At 43.7% G+C, this 18478-nt stretch overlaps 1 protein-coding gene across 1 annotated transcript in view; it reads right to left on the reverse strand.

The window, feature by feature from the left end:
• The window catches only part of Slc5a1 (solute carrier family 5 member 1), a 76152-nt gene that overhangs the window by 6054 nt on the left and 51620 nt on the right, over window positions 1-18478 (reverse strand). The window contains exons 6-13 of the mRNA XM_028758111.1: window positions 17998-18103; window positions 16965-17045; window positions 15682-15902; window positions 15344-15479; window positions 13492-13599; window positions 9708-9858; window positions 7863-8031; window positions 2196-2411 (exon numbers count right to left, since the gene is read on the reverse strand). Coding sequence (XP_028613944.1) covers window positions 2196-2411; window positions 7863-8031; window positions 9708-9858; window positions 13492-13599; window positions 15344-15479; window positions 15682-15902; window positions 16965-17045; window positions 17998-18103 — 1188 coding nt within the window. The remainder of the gene's footprint in view (window positions 1-2195; window positions 2412-7862; window positions 8032-9707; window positions 9859-13491; window positions 13600-15343; window positions 15480-15681; window positions 15903-16964; window positions 17046-17997; window positions 18104-18478) is intronic.

Here is an 18478-nt window from a genome sequence, read left to right on the forward strand (position 1 = left end):
CATAAAGGCTGGACACCCCAGTGGGTGGGAATTTGAGGGTGGGGAGGTGGGAGGGTAGGTAGGGGCATATCCGCAGAGAAACAGGAGAATGGGTGATGGGATAGGGGGTTCCTGGGTGGGGGGGGATGGGGTAAGGGGATAACATATGAAATGTAAATAAAACATCCAATAAAAAAATATTTTTTTTGCCTGAAATATAAACGTTTGGTGTGTGAATGGATTCACTTTTCTCCTGATAAGTGTGTTCCTTTCAGCACTGCTACTAAGAAACAAGACCAGCCAGTCATTTATCCATGTCAACACTATAAGATCCTATTTTGAATACTGTCACATAAATAAGATATATAATAAAATGAAAACTAGGAACATGAGCCATCTCAACACAGTAGAGTAGGGGCAGTTTCTACTGGTATTGTTCAGAATGTAAGATAGTCTGAAGAGACTGACTACCTTTGAGAGAATCAATGTATCGTGTCCATCCCATTCATGCCTTTTGGGTTTCTCCATTTCACAAGGAAGCTTGGAGCTAAATATGTTTGCAGCTTCAATACTTTTGAAGACTGAGATATAGGAAAATGGTTTATACAACAACAACAAACCCTACCACAGAGCTGGGAAAAGACAAGCTGGTGAACCTGCAGCTACAGATGCAGATTCTTCTGTTTTACATTAAGGTTTGTCTCAGATCTTGATAAACTTATTGTAAGATTACAGGTGTCTTAAGGATTCTACAGGTACTTGTATTTCTGTGTGCTGGAGTAAAGTATACATACAATCCTGTTTCTCTCTCTACAGATGACTGCTGGTTTGGCATGGCGGTTTGAGTAGGTTTGGTCCCCACAGACTCATGTGTTTGAATGCTTGGCCCATGTGGAGTGACATCATTAGGAGGTGTGGCCTTGTAGGAGGAAGTGTGTCATTGTGGGGGTGGGCTTTGAGGTCTCCTAGTGCTCAAGCTCTGCCCAGTATGGAATCAGTCCTCCTGGCTGCCTTCCGATCAAGATGTAGAACTCTTAACTCCTTCTCCAACACCGTGTCTGCCTGGATGCTGTCATGCTTCCTGCCATGATGATAATGGACTGAACCTCTGAACTTTAAGCCATCCCAATTAAATGTTTTTCTAAGAGTTACCTTGGTCATGCTGTGTCTTCACAGCAATGCAAACCCTAACTAACACAACTGAGTTGATTTTCTAGCTCTGTTCCCTCTGCAAACCTGAGAACGCTAGAAAGCCGTTTCAAATTGGGTCATCAGACTATTTTGCTTATAGTAAAATGGGCCCATTGTTGGTTTCCTTCTTTGAATTGGTGAAGCTATGAAAGAACTTTAATCCGACAGCAGCATCTGCAGCTAAAGACATGCATTATGATTTCTAAAGGCTTGAAATGAACGAACATTGGTAGAGTGATGTGACCTGAATGTCTCCTCCAAAGCAAATATCAGAATGTAATTGCCAGTGTGACAATATTAAGAGTGGGATCTTTAAATTATCTTTGGAGGTAGGGAATCCAATTACCTCTTAGTACTGCTGTCATGGGAGATCCTTTGTGATTAAAAAAAATTAACAAAGATAGTAACGTTTGCCTTCAACCATTTCTCCCTCTCCCTCACATGCAGCTTCTATCATGACACCAAATGCCATGTTACTACGCTGTAAGAAGCCCCTCACCACAAGAAGCCTCTCAATCTTTGATTTTTCCAGCATCCATAGCTGTGAGTGAAACAAACTTATTACTTATAATCTACTTAGTTTGTGACACTAAATTATAGCAACATAAAACAGAATAAAGCATACTGTTAAAAATGCCCTAATTAGAAAAAGTCGAGAAGAAAACCTCAGTTTAGTTTTCCCTGACTGGGGTGATTTTTGTAACATGGCCTGTTCCTTGCTGGCATGTGGATGATTTGGTTATGGAACTTTGACAAGATTTCTAATCTAGTATTACGTTGCCTGTCAAGTGACCTCACTTTGCTTGTAGCTGTCACTCAGGGAGCAGAGTCCCTAGAACAGCCCCTGGTCTGAAGCCTGGGCTGTAAGGACTTGCACCAGACAGTGCTGGTAAACAGTCATTCCAGGTTTTTCATCCTGCATCCTTCTGCATGAAACCAACAATGAACTGAAACGATTTCAGTTGTGGGTGCTGCAGCAAGGGCCTGTGGAACAAGGGAGGGAAATCTCTCAAGTGGATACTCACGTGCACGTCTGGAATGGGCTTGGTGAGTAAGGAGACGGCCAAGACGATGATGACGGTGATGGTGAAGAGGATGATGGCAAAGTACAGATAGTGGACCCCACAGATGATCTTGGGACAGTTGCTGGGCTCCATGCAGCTCCCAGTTCCATAGGCAAACTCAGTAATCATACGGGAGATTCCAATCAAGAAGCCTATAATCAGTCCCCAGAAGGCTCCCTGGAGAAGAAAAGCCTGGGTTAACTGTGCTGAAACCAGAAGGCAACTGGCATTCCTATATCCCTAAGTAATAGAAGATGGAGACGAAGAAATGGAGAAGAAAAGGCTCCTCCAGGCCATCAGGGGTCAGAACATTGAAATTCAGATTCAGGCCAGAACTGTTAAGTAGCACTTTCTATAAGACTGTCTTAATTGTCCCAGCAACATGGTAGAACATAAAACAAGAATACAAAATATACTGGGATCAAATGTCTACTGGTTGGTATAGACTATTAACAGTGTGTCTTAAGTCCAAAACTTCCTTCTAACATAAAAACTAGTGTGAGGGTAAGGGGTGCAGCTCAGTAGTGGAGTGATTGCCTAGCATGCATGAGGCCACAGACTCAAAAATAATAGCTGTAATCATTTGAGCCTGTGTGCCTTCGGCTAACATCCTCACAAGACTCCAGATTTGGGTACAATCTGATACAAAGTAATTAATTGCCATTTATCTTCTCTGAAGACATCATAAAACAAATTAAGGAATTTTTAAGGAATGAAGAAGAAAAGAACCTTTCCATAAGTTTACACAGAACATTTCCAGCACCCCACAGGTCCTTCTGGCTTCAGATCCAACCTATCCAGCCTGCGCATTCTCCCACACCCTTCTCCAGGGTCTATCCCAGAGAGTCTCCCACCAGTCCTAGCTCAAGTCTCACTTCCAGCACCCCTACCTCATCTGGCCACACCTGTCCGAACCACAACCTACCCCTAAGATTCCACAACAACCTGCCCTGCCTGCCGGCACTCTCGGGTCCCTTTTGTGCCATATCCCACCTATCTAGCCTGCCAGATCCCCCACATCCGGCTCCAGGATCTAGACAAGTGAGTCTCTAAAACTCATTCATGCCTTCTTCCCAGCCTACCTGATCTAGCCCAGGCCCCCACCTCCAGTGCCCTTGGCTAATCTTGCTATCTCTGCCTACATCCAAACCAACCTCTAGGCTCCCACCAGAACCCACCCCATCTGACCACAGGTGACCAACCTCTGCTCCCAGACAGACAGCCAACATCCTCTGAGGTTTAGCTCAATGAGTCTCCTTGGTTCTTCCCAACCTGACAGGTCTACTCCTGGCCTTAGCCTAGTCTGGCCACCATATTTTTACTGAAACCAATTTCTAGGCTTCTGCCAGGACTCTACCTACCTGCTTCCAACCCATAGGGCCCTCAAACACCATAATCCAACCTTTCCATGTGGCCATATCTACCCCTACATGCCAGTCTTAGATTAGAAGCACATGCTAGACCATTGCAGTCCCCTCTGCCTACCAGTCTTCATTCCGATGGAGCCATTTCCAACTTCTGGACTCACTTTGTAGACCAGACTGGCCTTGAACTCATAGACATCCACCTGCTTCTGCCTCCATAGTGCTTGAATTAAAGGTATGTGCCACCACCACCAGGCTTACTTCCCTTTATACATGCAATGTCACTAATTTTAATTTGAGAATAGAATTTTACTATGTGGCTGACATTAAATTTGAGTGAGGTTTTATATGAGAAATGCAAAGGCTTTAAAGGACTACAAATTGTATTTTTAGAGATCTGGTTCCACTCTTTCTTTTTTGCTGCCCTCCTTCTTTCCTTCCAATCCTCTTTCTTCTACTTGACTTCTTTCCTTCTGGCCAGTCCTGACCTAGAGAACCCACTGCCAAAGGCCACAGTCTGAAAGCTCAGTGATAAGTTACAATGTTATCAGCAAGATGGTAAAAAAGAGATTACACGATTTTCTCAAGCATTGAGCCGTCATCTGAACCCACATATTTTATATTCCAAACGTATTGTCTTAGTTACTTTTCTATTGCTGTGACAAAGTCCCATGACCAAGGCAACTTTTCAAAGAAAGCATTGTAATTTGGGGCTCATAGTACCAGAGAGTTAGACTCCGGAACCATTATGGCAGCAGGCAGGCAAGAATGGCACTGGGGAAGTAGCTGAGATAGAACTGATCTGATCTATAAACATGGGCCAGAGAGAGATAGAGCCAACAGGCAATGGAATGGGCTTTTGAAACCTCAAAGTCCAACCCCAATGACATAATTCCTCCAACAAGGCCACACCTCCTAATCCTTCCCAAACAGTTTCACCAAACTGAGGCACAAGCATCAAAAAAATGAGTCTGTGAAGGCTATTCTCATTGAAATCACCACACACTACATTACTGGCTATTTCCTGATGCCATCTATGCTAATTTCCTAGGGTCTTTGTCTAATTTGTTTTCTCTGTTCAGAAGAGTACGGAGTCTTTTTTCCTGCCCTAGATTAAATAAGCTATTCAGAACTAGGTGTGTGTTCGCTCTTTTTCATAGGAAGGTGTTTCTGTGGAGACATCTTCCTATGAACATAGATCCAATTGCTATGTCATCTTTTATTCAGTTCTCTAGCTCCCCTGTAGAGCTACTCCAGAGAAGGAACTAAAATTATATTCACTCTCAGTTGGGAGTGTCTAGCCCTTGATTGAAATCCAGAAGTTTCTTTTAAACAAAAAAATGAAAAATGGGAAAAGAAAAAAAAATAAGTTTCCCATTACTCCTCAAACACTTTACCTTTGAAAATTTTCTTGTGTTTTGGAAGACTTATATTTAATTGTATATGTGAGGAGGAGGGTGCATATGAGCTCCCCCCCCCCAAGAACTAGACCACAAGTACTTGTGAGCGCTGGATGTAGGTGCTAAGAACCAAACTCCAGTCCTCTGAAAAAGCAGAGCACACTCTTAGCTGCTGAGCTGTCTGTCCAGTCCCACAAAGAACAGTCTTTGCTTTTTAATTTTCTTACTGAGTGTAGGGCAGAGGGTAGGGTTGCACACCTGATTTTCGAGGAGGGTGTGTGCACACCACAGCATGTGTGTGCACACCACAGCATGTGTGTGCACACCACAGCATGAAGATCTGAGGACGGTTTTGTGGGGCTGGGTCTCTCCTCCCACCTGCATATGGGTTCTGGATGGAACCCAGGTCATCGGGCACGGGAGCCCCAACACCACTTAGCATCTTACTGATAAGCATCATCGATGGGGTGCTCCCTTATTATACTTTCCCTCCTTCTCCTCTTCCTCCCCCTCCTCGATTTTCTGCCCCCTCATTTCAATTAATCTCTTCTCTTCCCTTTATCCTTAAGAAACTCTTGACAAGTCTTGAAGTCTTGTTTGAAGACCCTGAGCTATGCCTTACTAAACACAGCTCCTGGCCAATCCTAAGGACCCTTGCAGGCTGTCTTTGCTATTCTTGGACTCTATCCCAGGGTTCTTCAACCTTGGAATGTCAAACTGACATGAATAGACGTCATATGATCTTAACAAAACTAGAAGAGATCACTGTGGCATTCAGGCTAGAGGGTTCTCTGGAAGTGCTGACTTGTGTATTTTAAGATGTCTGGCTTATGCCTGCCTACCACCACTAGATCTGTGTATGCATTCTAGACATTACCCTGCTTGAAGCAGGGAAAGCAAAATATCTTCTAACTGAGAACTGTGAAACTCTATGCCAATTCTCACCGTTAGTATTTGGAAGTGCTGACTGTCCTTGTGGTCTACTGCAAGAGTAAGTAAGGCTTTTGAACACACTATTTGAATTTGTATTTTAGAATTCTTCAATGAGCCAGCTTTCTGACAACCTACTAAACTTATCCTAGTATATTTACTTAGAATTTATTAATCTGTAAAAAATCAACTTGAGTTTTACTTCTGATCTCTCTGGGTCTATGAACCTATCTATGCATCCAGTTGTGTGTCAACAGAAAATCTGGACTATCTTCATCATGGATGAGGAAAGAGAAGATGCACATGTACTGATTTGGGTACCTCAAAACTGTGCACCTCAAAACTCTAACAAAGTATTTCCTTAGTAGAGTATTCATCTGTTTTTGGAAGAAAATCAAAACCACGCCATCATGTATATCATATGAGACAATTAGCATGTCACATAAGCAGCAGCCACCCTTGCCCAACCCTTCCCAAGTAGGTGGGTGCTTAGACAGCAATCCATTCCTATGCATCACTTCTACTGTACTTTAAACTTGATATCACCCTCCTGTGGACTCAGATTCACCAACCTGGGTTTCAAAGGTGCTATTTCTAACCTTCTCTTGCCCTGTTTTTCCAGCGGTGTTTTCTATTTTTCACACACATAAATGCCCTCTCTAGACAGGTGAAACCTTACAAGTCCCTCACGTTCCCCTTCCATCTCCACACTGGCCAAGGTTGCTCCCTCCATCTTTCTCCTCTGACTCTAACCCCTTTCCTCCTCTGAGGAACACTCCCTGCTAGTTTCCGTGTCTGCTGACATGGCCCTTTTTGCATCCCTGCCTACTTACTCTTTGTCCCACGTTTTATGGCTCATTTGTCATCTGCCTTACACAGTTTCACCGATGAACTGCTTGAATGCTAGGACTTTGTCCTTTCTGAGGCCCTGAGGAATTCCGACTAGAAAGACAACTTCACACTGTAGGTAGCTTGTACTAGAACACTTCTGCAGTTGCTTACACAGGGACTACAAACAAGACTTCCTAATAGGAGCCACAGAGTCAAGGCAGAGTCACAGAGATTGGATGGGTAGAAACAGTGGGACCATGGTAGTGAGAAGGCAGGTGTGCATAAAGATCATGGAAAGCCTTACTGTGCAACAAAAATTTCATGTAGCAGAGAAAGGTTACTCAGTAAGAGTGGAAAACCTCCAGTCAGCATTCCTGCTTTATCACTAGAGACTTAAGAGTGGAGACCTCTCTTATGAATGTAATGATCATGAGAACTTTCACTTATAGCTCTCATACACTCATGCATCAGAGAATTTGTAATAAGGAAAAACCTTATATGTGTAATGTATGGCTACTTCACTGTGCGCCAGTGAACTTGTGCTGGGCAGAAGCCATATGAATGTCCAGAGTGTCGTGTGACCCTTGTTTCTAACTCATACCTCAGGCACTACACAACCTATCTTGTCAAAGACCAAGGAAGGAGAAGCTCTCTTGTCATAAAGTATACTCCCCAAATAGGAGACATTTCTGTTCTATTTATTTCTCCTTTGTTAAAGAAAGCCCTTACTGTTTAAAGTTAGTCTTCTGGAAGGCAATGTAAACACAAGCATTTCAGAGACCAATTCAAAGAAAATAAACCTAAGTACCTAAACAGGAAAGAAATGATTGGATGGGAAACATACACTATTAGTTGGGACATTATAGCAAGAACAGGCGAGTCAGAGAAAGAGAGCAGATCTGATACTAACTCCTGAGGGTTCATGCCAGCTCCCAGGGAGCCTCATGATTCCTTGAAGCATATCCATCCAAATTTATAACTGCATATCCATTTCTGTTGGAAAACTCTGAGACACAGTATCCTTTTCACAGAGAATATGTAAATCCCCATAAACAACTTCTGCAGCAAACTGGCTTTTCTGGAGCTGCTGGAACGATACCTACCTGTTCATTGACTCTCTTGCAGAAAATGGCAAGCAGGAAGACAGCTGCAATGGGTGGCCCCAGGTAGCTGGTGATAGACTGGATGTAGTCAAAAAGCTGCCCACTTTGAGCAGACTGAACAATGGGTACCCAGGCAATGCTGATGCCAATCAGCACAAGGATGAACAACCTGAAATCAAAGCGCCACAACAGAATGTAAGTGCTCTACACAGATATATAGATATAGATATAGATATAGATATAGATATAGATATAGATATAGATATAGATATCTCAATAATATATAAATATATATGTATGTACACACCTATATGCAGATGTTACAAGCATGTGTGTGTGTGTGTGTTATATGACTATATGCATATCTCATATCAACACAGTGAAGCAAAATAAGTAGCTTCATTCTTGAGGCTTCTTTCTTCCTTACTCTGCTTATCTGAAAGTTATCTCTGTCTATGAAAAATGGAAACATATTTGATTTTCAACAGTCAGCTAGGCCCAGTGATCTAACATATGAAAATCTCACTTCGAGAGGAATCAATGTCTAGGTATAAGATTACAGACTCTGGAGCATGAATTCAAATTCCTATTGTTTTTGCATGATATAAAACACATTACTTAATCTCTCTCCAAGTCTCCAGCTCTCCAGCTGAAAACTGAGAAGAATTACTTGTGTGCTTGATGTAGTTATAAAGAAGACTAGAGTTTCTGAACCCCGTGTGCATTTAAAGCAAATGAGTACTGTTTTCACACAGATCTCCCTCGGGGACGACCTTCCCATACCACCCACTATTTATACAAACCCTACCTGCAATTTCTGACTCTAAGGTCTCCCTCTGCCAATCCTTCTCCTATGACACTATACTATGCCTGTCTCTTCCTTATCTGAGTCCTTGATTGCTCTTACAAACCATACAATTGTTTCTCGTCACTGTGAGGTTGTTCAGTGCTGAGCGAACCCAAAGCCAGTAGTTATGGGATGCATACTAGAACTGTAAAGGTCAACATCCTGGTTTCCTTTTCAGTAGAAGCCTTGTAAGAAAAAAGCCAGTCAAGGTCTCAGTGTTGCTCAGTAGGGTGCAAAGTAGTAGATTCTGTGCTGGTTAGATAGCCTTTTAAGGAGGGGATCCTTATTGTCTCAAAAAAAAAAATAGAGTAAGGATGCAGCTCAGTGGTAGAACATCTGCCTAGTGTGTGTAAAGTGCCAAGTTCAATCCCAGCATTGTTTGTTAAAAGATATGTGCACATAGCTGGTGCTTTGTAATTTACGGAGACTGTTCACAAATGAAATTTCTGTCAATTTTCATTTCATTTTTGAAACAAAAATGTTGCAAAGGGTTGAAACATCAGGGACACTTGGGCCACAAAAAAAGAGCAGTTAGAGAGGCGAGGACATGAGAAGCATTCTGGAGCATTGAAGAGCCCTGGGACTTAGGGACTTAGTCAGCTGCAGATGGCAGCCCTGGCTCAGTCCAGCCCCGGTTAAGCACAGACAATGTCATTCTGTCAATGCTCATTGGTAGATAAAGAAGCTGGTTTCTTAGTCTCTTCTAACTCCAGTGGGACAGTGTTCAATTGTTTTCTATGTGAATTGAAATGACAGGGCTGGGGGATCTAGCTCTGTGGTATAGCGCTTGTCTAGAATGTACAATGCTCTGAGTTCAGTCTCCCAGTACCACAGGAAATAAAAAGCCAGTGACAGGTAAATATAACTGGCCACAGAGATAACTCCAGCCATACCAAGTATCTGCTAATCTTGCCTAACATGAGACCTATGGTGGGTAGAACTTTCATGATCGTTTAAGCTTCCGTGCTACAGGCTGGGATGCAGGGGGCTGCATTTACCTTCCTGCGATCATGAGCTCCTTCTCAGACGCTCTCTTCCGGACTTTGGTGTAGATGTCCATGGTGAAGAGAGTACTGGCGCTGTTGAAAATGGAGGTCAAGGAGCTCATGAGGGAAGCCATCATGACGGACAGCATCAGGCCTCGCAGTCCTGAAGGAGAACAGGTTTTGAGTGGCATACCCATCATCCCAACTCCCCGCTGCTCATGTACCAGTGTCCAATGTTTGTTTGCTTTTAGAAACTATGCTGCATCCTCAAATATATCACTCAAGAACAAAGAGGTGTTTTAAGAAGTGGGCTGTAGCTTTAAATGCTAAGACTTCTGCAGACAATGACTGAGAGACAAGATAAACATTAGATACTTTTCAATTAAATGGTAATGATGATGGTGCCGAGTGTGGGGTCATGGTGGTGGCAGGTGTTTCCAACCAACAGGATTTTCATAAGGACACTCGCCAAAAGGATTCATGATCTAGCAGAAGGCTGTTTAAACTAGACTGAAAAGAGACTGAGAGGGCATCTGTGAGTGAGAGACTGGAGCAAACACCATCTGGAAAGGGTGCAGCATGCAGCGTGTGATGCCTGTTCAAGGGTTCAGCATGCAGCGTGTGATGCCTGTTTGTGGTTGTCATCTTAACTATATCAGGAATTAACTAAAACCTGAGGGGCTGGGTACACCCATGAGGGGGTTTTCTTAAGTATAAAACATTTGAAGTGGGATGATCCACCTTTGATCTGGATCTTTTGAGGTGGTAAGATCCAACTCTATTCTGGGCCACACCTCCCAGTGGCAGCCTACATAAAGGACATGGAAAAAGGAAGGTCTTGCTCTTTGCCTGTTTGCCCTTGCTCTAGCTGGCAAGTTCATTCCTTCATTGGCCTTAGAGCCTACTTCTTAGGATTCCAGCATCTAATAAAGACCAGCTGAGACATTCAGCCTCATGGACTGAACAACTAATAGATTCTGAGCTTTCTGTTGGAAGATAGTAATGGTTGGATTGGCTGGACCACAGCCTGTAAGCCACCCTAATAAATCACCTGGTGAAGCAGGTCTGTGACACAGACTGCATGGCCTGCAGCACGACCTGTTTAAACTGCCCACATCTGCTTGGTCATTGGTAGTAAGAAAGGCAAAAGTAAACTGGAAGGTAAGTACAAGATAATTAGGAGACAAAGGGACACAAGTGGTGTGGGCTAGTGGGGGACACTCAGTGGCTGAGAAGAAGCTCAGTCTACGAGTGGGGGCAGGAGAAGCGGCCTAAGAAGATGGAAAAGGAGACAGATAGAAGACAATAGTGTGAACCCAAAGCGAAAGACTCAAGAAAGACAGTGAGTAACAACATTCAGAGCTATTGAGTGATGTAAGGGGAGGGATGGGGAATGCTTATGTGGTCTATCTCAAGAAAGGCGCTGGGGATTCAACATTCACAGGAGCCAGGTGACAGCCAAAGAGGCCAGAAACAGCACTGCACACCCAGTGTTTTGTAGTTTTGCACAAGTCTTTTTTGTTGTTCGCTGCTTTGTTATAGCACCATGTGCTAGGGTCTCAGGAGAGCAGGAGTGCAGAGGGACAACTTGGAGAAGTGATACATCCATTCCTGCAAATACCAGAGTGACTTTTGCTCACCGGAAACTTCACTAATCAGCAGTCAAGTTCAGTGGAGCAGTTAGGCATCACTCCTGGTCTTATAGGATTTGAATACAAATGCCCTTTGCCCAAGGTTGTGCATAAAGCTTATGGTGAAAATGCTAAAAAAGAAAGCTAGCCATGGCAGTGCACACCAGTGATCCAAGCACGAGGGACGCTCGGGGAAGAAGATTAACATCAATTCAATTCAAGACCAGCCTGGGCTACGTAAGACTCTGCCTCGAAAGAAAAGAAAACATAGATAGATGATTGATAGATAAATAAATTGATAGATGATAGATAACAGATAAATGATAGAGATAGATAGATAGATAGATAGATAGATAGATAGATAGATAGATGATAGATAGATAGATAGATTATAAACGGATGACAGATAGGTGAATGATAAATAGATGATACATAGATAGATGACAGATAGATGACAGATAGAATGAACAAGGGGGAAGGTTGAGATGGTGGCTCAGTGGATAAAGCATTTGCTATGTAAGCGTGAGGCTATGAGCTTAGATCTCCAGCAGCTGCATAAAGCCAGAACTGTAACCCCAGTGCTGGTGGGGTACAGACAGACTCTGGGATGAGACCGTGAGTTCCAAGGTCAATGAGTTATTGTGTCTCAAAACAACACCACCACTTCTAACACCACCAAATATGTGTGGCTTAAGGCTCATGGGACATTGAAGAAGACAGAGTAGAAACAGGGTAAGACACAGAGGACCAGGAAATCTTCTGTGAGATTGTGTCTTAGAAATGACAGGGAAGTTTCACACCTAACTTAATAATATGGCTGCCTACACAAGACGTGAACAAGGACAACACCAGTAGACATGCTAACATGGACGGGGCCCCAACCATGGGCAAAGAACTGCAAGCAACCGAGGGTGCTGAGACCAGGAGAAGTTGTCTCCCCCAGGATGGGCTCCTAATTGGTTATCCAACACCAGTGGTCCTCTCTGAAATCATATACATACAAAGAACTCTAAATGGACTCTCTGTGTGTGTGTGTGTGTGTGTGTGTGTGTGTGTGTGTGCGTGATGACATTCAGACTCACAAGAAGGTAATCCGTTTACTTGTAGTGACAATCAAGAAGTTAAGTGACATAAGCAAGTAGCAGGAATGCAAATGCTGAATGATCTCACTGCAATCTAGAGTGTGTGCATGTGTGTGTGTGCCAGGAAAATAATGACTATTATTATTATTATTATTATTATTATTAATGAGTGAAAATATAGACTGTTGCAACTGTCATCAGTTAAAGCGGTCTCTACAAATTTGCAGATTTCCCTTTTATACACTTAACATTTTTATCAGGATGTGAATTTTAAAAATTGTGGGGGAAAAAATGGTGCATGGGCCAGAGAAGTGGCTCGGTGGGTAACAGTGATGGGTACACAAGCCTGATGACCTGAGTTTGATCCCCAGAATCTGCAGTGGACAAAGAGAACCAACTCCTAAAAGCTGTCCTCTGATATCCACATGCACATATCATATACACATAGATAATGATAACAAATAAGATATTTTAAGTAATAACAGAAGTGGAGACTTGATGTCTACTTGAGGCTTCCACATGTATACACACACATGCACACACTCACACACATGCACACACTCACACACACACATGCACACACTCTAGATTGCAGTGAGATCATTCAGCATTTGCATTCCTGCTACTGGCTTATGTCACTTAACACCTTGATTGTCACTACAAGTAAACGGATTACCTTCTTGTGAGTCTGAATGTCATCACGCTGCTTATGTAGACCACATTTTTATCCATTTGTATTTAAACACTTCAGAGACTCATGCTGTCTTCTGAAGTGGCTGTTATATGTTACAACCTCTTTGTTTAAATGCTTTAAAGGATTAACTACACAGGCATGGAAAGAGAATTTCTACCCCTCGCAAGTTTTCAGACCATTTCCTTTCTCAGCCTGACAGACGGACAAGACCCAGGATTTTTAGACCCCAATCAAACCATATGTCATGAAGACATAAATTAAACTCGAAAATGTGGAGATGGGGCTTTTACCCTTGAACACACCCCTGAGTTGGGAATGGCTTTGTCCCAGAATGCACCTGGGAGTATAGGTGGAGCCTAAACCAAGTTGGACTCCCAAGAAAGTCTCACCGTTAGGCATGAGCTCCACCACCAGCGTTGGATAGGCAATGTTGGTACAGCCCACTGGCGTGCCGCAGTATTTCTTACATTCTGAGGGGAGGACACAGGCGATTTTTTCTAGAGAGAGATGAAGAGTCAAACATTCATTGGAGAATGGTTACACGTTTACCTTCTGAAAGCAACTCGTCAAACAAGACATTCCTGCCCAATGCCTGAAAAGGTGCCAGGAAAAGAAGGCCTCCCAGTTAAGCCCTGTGCTGTAACCCTGCCCTGTCAGCATTGATGCATCCTGAAGCTCTCACCATGAGAAAATGGTTCGTAGGCAGAGAATGAAATGACACAGAAATGATCTGCGGGGAAGGGAGGAGACATCTGTCATAAGAGCTTAATTCTCTCTCTCTTTTTTTCCTCTCCTAAAAATAACAGTAATTTGTGACTCCTAGTTTTGAGGTTTATTTTGAATGTCTCTTAGACATACAGTCAACTCCCTAGAAAACGAGGGTGATTCCCAAGATATGAGAAATCTGGGGTGGAGATAAGAAAGACAGAAATAGACTGGGAGGAGAAGGAAACGTGATCTAGAATCTGGGAGGAAATTCTAGAAACTAGTATAGAATTCAGCTCAGCAAACACTTCAGTACTCATGTAGCACGTCCGCACAGCACCAAATCACTGTAGTAATATCTTATAAATAAATATATTCAGTACTCATCACTATGAGCCATCCTTGTTGCTAAACAACTGACTCTCTGTATCCAAGTGTGACTGGGTCCTGGATTCTCCTTACCCAGTGGATCCAAAGTCTGCAGGTAAAATGTCATAGCACCTGCTGTGACTCATGCATACCTTCCCCTTGAGCCACCTCCAGAGTTATTACAGCACATCGTAAGCTGGAAATGCTATGGAGGTAGATGCTATACTATACTGTTTGGGGAAGTGAAAAGCAAAAACGTAGATATTTTCCATGTAGATGCAAATATTTTAATATTTTTCAATATATAGGTAAGGTTGGAGAGCCACAGACGTGTGAGTTAGGAATACAGAGGCCAACCGTATCTTTCTCATGGTAGACAAGCCAGTACAGGGACATGAGTGCCTAGAGAGGCCTGCAGCCAAGGACAACACAGCAAATGCTTGCTTCACTTTGGAGAGTGCTTGCCCAAACTGTCACTCTGTGATGCTTCATTTATTTATCATCATTATTTTTGCATTTCAAAACAGTTTTGGTTCATGACAGCTAACCAAAAAATATGTTTATTAATAACAATAGCATATAAATAGCAATGCTGAAAGGCCACAGAAAGACCAAAGGTGAATCTGTCACTCAAGATGGCAAAGTGTGGGCACCAGCAAGAAACAACTTCACCAAAGAGGGCTCGGAACACAGGGCCATCCGCAGCTGGATGGGCCCTTTGACATGAAAATTATAAGACAAATTATTAGACACCGCTACAAGCCTGAGGGTCAGTGTAGAACCACAAGAGAACCAACACTGTTTCCTGGGGGGAGGGGGCGCATGAGCTCGGGGGTCGGTGTAAGAAATGAGGGAGGGAGTTAGTTCTCTCCTTCTGCAAGGTGGGCTCCAGAGCTCAAGTTCCGGTTGTCAAACAAACCTGCTATTCAGCAACTTTAAAAATTTAAAAACACAAATAAGCAATACATTTATTTAAAAAGAAACCAGGGAAGACAACCCCAAGATTTCTATGCCCCTGGTGTGCACACTGCCTGACACGGGCAACCCTGATGCTTGGAAGTGATGGCATGAAAGAGAGGGAAGCAAAGGAGTACGGAGCTGGAGGGCTTCCACGGTGCCTTAGAGACAGCAAAGTAAGACTGGACCAAGCTTGGCTAGAGGAATTACCTGTGTACAAAATCCGGCTGATCATTCCTGGCATCACCATGAGGAACATGGGCAGTAGCTTCAGATAGCCACACAGGGTACAGCCAGCCTTCACATGAGACATATTCTTGGCTGACAGGCATCGCTGCACAATGACCTGCCGGGAACAATCCACTGAGGAGCTGTGCAGGCTGGAACCCTCTTCCAACATCTCAGCTTCTCTGTTTTAGGTCTTTAGCCTCAGTCCCCAGCAACCCACAGGTCATGTGAGTCTTACTCTATGTACTTAACCCCAACCAGCCAGTCAGGTGGGAGTCTTGGTCATGTACCCCATCCACCTGCACATCCATATTGTATACCTGATCTGTACACCAGTACCACAGGGAGATGATGGCCAAGCCAAAGACAAACCCAGGCCATGGCATGTCTCCCGTAATGGGGTCTCGGAATATGTGGAATGAGTCGGCTCTGGGTGTGTAGCATTCTTCCTTGGCGGTTATATTTCCATCAGAAACCTTAGTTGGAATAGCTTTCATGTACTTCTCCATGAAGGCATCATACCCTCCTACTTCATTGAAAGCTAAAAATATTGGTACAAAAAAAAAAGAAGAATGTGAACAGTTAACCTCTTTATAGTGATTTATTCTTAAACACCAAGAGAATACCAGCTTAAGAGAACACCCTTGATGTGTGGCTTGGGACAAACTATCTTCCCTCCACGTCTTAAGTTTCTCCTTTATATGGGAGTGTTAACTCTGCCCAGCCTTCTTGGGAGATGCTATGACTTTTCAAAGCAATGACTTGTGAAAGTGCCCTGACTACAAACAGTATAAAAAAGAGAGGTGTCTTATTAAAAGAAGATCTTGGCTTTGGATTACATGCAGACTGATTTTTCTCTAAATCCCAGCTGTCAGTGTGGGCATTGCAACTCAGAACACAGACTTAGAGACACCTTCTGGAGACTGGACTCAGGCCAAACAGCTGGTCCTGGGGATATACCAGGAACGAGTGAGGAATCAGGCCCTGCCACCTCTCAGCTCGGAATCAAGTCCTTCTAGCCTGTGACTTGCTGACCTCCCAGAGCGTACCAGGGGAATCTTAAAGGTCACCCAGAGGGTCCTATACATCTACAAACAAAATGTGTCTTATATCTTCTTGTAACAACTAGGCTTTCCAATGCTGTCCTTTATAGTCAAGTAAAATTTCAAGAGACAGTAGGAGATGCCAACAGTGAGTGAACGATTTTTAAATTTTGTCAAATAAAGCATTAAGATGAAAAAATTACCTGTCACCAACAATGCATAAATATTAGACTTTTAACATCATAAAGTACACAAGGTGCAGTTTTAGAATGAGCATACAATATGTGAATCTGGGTCACTTTTACCCAGGTGCTCTGCAAACATAGAACCAGATTACTATCCTGGGGACCACTGACCCAGGCTCAGAGAGTGAACGAGGGAATTCAAGTGTCCCTTGGGTCTGCTCCAACAAGGGTTCTTCCCATAGGGTAGCCAGTCATGGCTAGGCTACTGCCCTGAGATAGGCACAGCATGCAAGCAGGCAAGCCAGACTTGCTTTCCTCTTCCCAGAATCCTACACCTCTGCCCCCACCTCCCCAGCCAGTCCTAGCCCCACTTACCAAATCCAGTCAGGATTAAAGACCCCACCAGCATGATCGCTGTCTGCAAGGTGTCTGTGTAAATTACAGCTGCCAGCCCCCCTAAGCAGGCAAAAAGACAATAGATCACATGAAGGGGGGCCACCACTTGCTCCCTTTATCTACCCACTACCCCCTTCTACCACAGCGCACCTTCCAAGAAGAACCCCCCACCCCTGTCACCCCATCCGCTGCCTTCCCTTCCCCCTCACCCCTGATCCTGTTACAATATTCTGCTACTCAAAATGTTTCTAGCTTCTCATGAAAATAGCCTCAAGGCCTGGGGAAAGGACTTTCTGAGTGGAAAGTACTGGCTGTGAGCTTTTAAAACTAGGACATGGCTCCAAAGAGTGCTTGCTCTTTCTTTTTATTGTCTAATGGTAGCATTGGAACCCAGGACACCGCACGTGTGTGTGTGTGTGTGTGTGTGTGTGTGTGTGTGTGTGTGTGTGTGCATATGCATGAGACAGACAAATGTGCTTCTTGTCCTTCCATACTGGGCTCCCATGGAGCACCAAGTCCCGCTGTTGAGCCTGCCCCTCCACTCCTACAAAGGAAACCAGTGTCTGTGCTATCTTCAGATCTTACTCCAATGCCTCTTTGTGTATCTTTCTCCCACTTGTCCCTGCTTATATCATCACGCTTTGTGTCCCCTCTCACCCCCACAACTTCCCAGGAATCACCTTCTTCCAGTATCTGCCAGCTCGCCTTGTTTCTGAGCTCTACCACACCCGTGTGTGCCACATTCTCCACTTATTTCTGCACCTGGCATGCCTCTAACTGTCTCAGCTTAGCCACAATGTCCACAACCTTCAGAGCCAAGCTCTTCCAGAGTGACTGTGAAATGTTGCCCCAACTGGTCCAGCCAGCATGGGAGCTCTCACAGAACATGCATTCACAGGCCTTGCCGTGAAGACCAAAAAAACAACCATTCTCAAACCCTACCTCCTTCATCCTTCACAAATGCCTAAAGCTGATCCAGGGTCAGGCCTTAGATTCTCTTAAATAAACTCACCTGTGATTGTATAAAGGGCGGTGATTGCTAGCAGGATGAAAATGGCCAAGTATATATCCAGGCCCAAGGCTAGATTGATGAATATAGCCCCAGAGAAGATGTCTGCCTGCAAGGAGAGAAAAGAGGCAGAGGCAGGAGTGAGAGAGGTTATCTGGACACAGAGATGTTCCTGGGTTTCCAAGCAAGGTTTATTCATAGTAGTAGTTAGCATGTTATAATAAAAAGTACTCTGTGGTCAAAATAAAAAAAATCTATGAAATGCTAGATTAAGCAAAATGAAAGTGGCCATGTGCCACATGACATCTCTTCACCCTTAGTACCATACACTGTGAGGATCATGGGACAAGATGCTTCACAAACATTTAACTGTGAAAGAGCCTGTCAGCATCCCACCCATCAGCTGATGCTTAGACGTTACTCCCTGTTTTTACGCATCAGTGTTCACAGGGTTATAGTCTCTGTCAGTGTGCTCAGGGTTATA

The sequence above is a fragment of the Grammomys surdaster genome, unplaced genomic scaffold, assembly GCF_004785775.1.
Source record: "Grammomys surdaster isolate TR1022 unplaced genomic scaffold, NIH_TR_1.0 126187, whole genome shotgun sequence".
NCBI lineage: Eukaryota > Metazoa > Chordata > Mammalia > Rodentia > Muridae > Grammomys > Grammomys surdaster.